This window comes from Triticum urartu, chromosome 2A (assembly GCF_056163025.1).
Source record: "Triticum urartu cultivar PI428250 chromosome 2A, HENAU_Tu73, whole genome shotgun sequence".
Lineage (NCBI taxonomy): Eukaryota > Viridiplantae > Streptophyta > Magnoliopsida > Poales > Poaceae > Triticum > Triticum urartu.
This window is the reverse complement of record NC_141874.1, coordinates 628,489,374-628,491,567: the sequence shown is the minus strand read 5'-3', so window position 1 is coordinate 628,491,567 and position 2,194 is coordinate 628,489,374. Positions and strand designations below refer to the sequence as shown.

At 53.8% G+C, this 2,194-nt stretch overlaps 1 protein-coding gene across 1 annotated transcript; it reads right to left on the bottom strand.

Moving 5' to 3' along the window:
* Positions 1-504: 504 nt before the first annotated feature.
* On the bottom strand, positions 505-1,965 carry LOC147986297 (uncharacterized). The gene is made up of 2 exons (XM_087541954.1): positions 1,757-1,965; positions 505-1,651 (listed from the first exon to the last, which is right to left on the bottom strand). The coding sequence occupies exons 1-2, from the start codon at positions 1,963-1,965 to the stop codon at positions 505-507; spliced, it is 1,356 nt and encodes a 451-aa protein (XP_087398080.1).
* Between the last annotated feature and the right edge of the window lie 229 nt (positions 1,966-2,194).

Here is a 2,194-nt window from a genome sequence, read left to right as displayed (position 1 = left end):
CTTCGGGCTGAGACGTCGTGCCATAGCTTTGGCGATGATCTTCGGAACCACATGGATGAGACTGATGGGCCTGAAATCTGATATGGACTCTGCACCGTCCTTTTTAGGCAGAAGCACGGCATTGGCTGTGTTGATGATGTGGAAATTGGACATAGACAGCTCGGAGAAGGCATTGATGACGGTCATAAGGTCATCCTTGATTATATCCCAGCAAGAGCGAAAGAAGGCAATAGTAAAACCGTCAGGGCCCGGAGCCTTGTCCGCGGGCATGCCATCAATAGCCTCCTTTATCTCATCCTCAGAGAAAGGTAGGCCCAGATCCTCCAAGGGGTGGGTGGTGAGGTTCAGGGCGCCCCAGTTAAAGTCCAGCATACGAGGAGGAGGCCGACCTAGAGCGCGGGAGAAGTGGTCGAAGATCAGCCCGGCTTTATCATCATGAGTCACAGCCCAGCCAGTGTTATGCTTGAGTCTCAAGATGTGATTTTTGCGCTTCCTCGCATTAACTCATAGATGGAAAAATTTGGTGTTGGCGTCGCCCTCGCGGAGGTAGCGAATTCCGGAGGCTTGACGTTTGCGGGATCTTTCCAGAACTGCGAGACCCTTAACCCGACATTTCAGGTTAGCACGGAGCCATCTTTCTTCCTGGGAGAGTGCGCGGGACTCTTGAGCAATATCCAACTGCAGAATGACATCCAGGGCCATGAGGAGTTGCACATTGCCATCAGAGAAGAGGCCTTTGCTCCAAGATTTGAGCCCATGCGCCATGGCCTTGAGCTTGTGATTGATGACATGGACCGGTTGAGAGTGCAAGGAGGGCACAGACCAAGCTTGTTGGACCACCTCCTTGAATCCCGGCATTTTGGTCCAGAAGGACTCGAAGCGAAAGACAGGCGGTTTTCGCGGGCCACTCTGGTTGGAAAGGAGGAGGGGGCAGTGGTCCGAGAGGGACGAGGACAGGGCATGTAACACATGATTCTCGAACATGAGGTCCCAAGCAGCATTGTAGAAAGCCCGATCTAGACGCACAAGAGTAGGGGTCTCCCTTTCGTTGCTCCAAGTAAACCTCTGGTTCTGCAGCTTCAGCTCCTTAAGCTGACAGTTGGTGAGGGCTCTTCTGAAGAGACCCATCAGGCGGAAGTCCAGGTTGTTGTTGTTCTTATCCTCCGCTTGGTAGATAAGGTTGAAATCCCCAAAGATGAGCCATTTTGAGTCGTCAGAAGGCTTGGCAGCGACAACTTCTGAGAGAAAGTCTTCTTTCTCGGCGTGATCTGTAGGGCCGTAGACCGTAGTGAGCTTGAATGAGGTACCACATGCGCGAATGGAGACGTTAGCCGAGATCAAGTAAGTGCCGAGGTGAATGTTGGAGACCTCCACATGATCCTCGTTCCAGAGTAAGAGGATGCCGCCCCGGGTGCCGATGGCCGGACGGTGAGCGAAGGAGCGAAGACTAAGACCGCCGATATAAGAAGCCGTTTGTTGATCGATGTGGTCGAGCTTGGTCTCTTGGATGCAAGCGATATGACAACGAGTATCGGCGAGGAAGGCGTGGATGGTGTCTTTGCGACCTTGGTCGTTTAGCCCGCGGGTATTCCAGTCAACGATGGAGAGATCAGGTCCGATCATAGTGACAACAACCGAGGTGAGGTGATAGCTTAACAGACGAACACAGGAACTTGTCCACAAAGTGATAAAGACGACGAAACGCAACAGGAAAGCAAGGAACTAAACAGTCATGTCCTGGGCATCTAGCTCGCACCCTCCTGGACCTCCCATGGCAATGAGCGACTCGTCCGCTTCGGTCATGCTGCGGATGTTGAGCTTGAAGAGCTTGGCTAGAGCTTCAACCGCCTTGTCCGGAAGCGTGGTGCTGAACTTGTCGACATAAGCCTTCCTCGCTTCTAGCAGAGGGACACCTTCAGTAGCAACACCCATCTTGGTGTTCAGGACATGGACGGCCTTATCCATGGCGTGCATTTTTGGCTTGTTGATCAAACGGGCATTACGCCTGGTAATAGAAGTGGGCTGCACCTTGGGCAGCTTAGGCGCCAGCAGTGCAGGCGCAGGGCACGGCAGGAGAGGTGCCCGAGGACACTGGATGTTCCGCCGCGAGCATCCTTCAGCCGTAGTCGTGCTGAATTGCCGGCGCCCCTCTACTCCCCCTACTGGCGGAGGCCATGGTCGCTGCTGTAGCTTT

Bases quoted from the DNA above. Each gene is read 5' to 3' on its own strand.
- LOC147986297 (XM_087541954.1), bottom strand. From the start codon at position 1,965: ATGGATAAGGCCGTCCATGTCCTGAACACCAAGATGGGTGTTGCTACT. The intron at 1,652-1,756 runs GTGCGAGCTAGA...TCGTCTGTTAAG, and splicing joins GCCATGGGAGGTCCAGGAGG to CTATCACCTCACCTCGGTTG.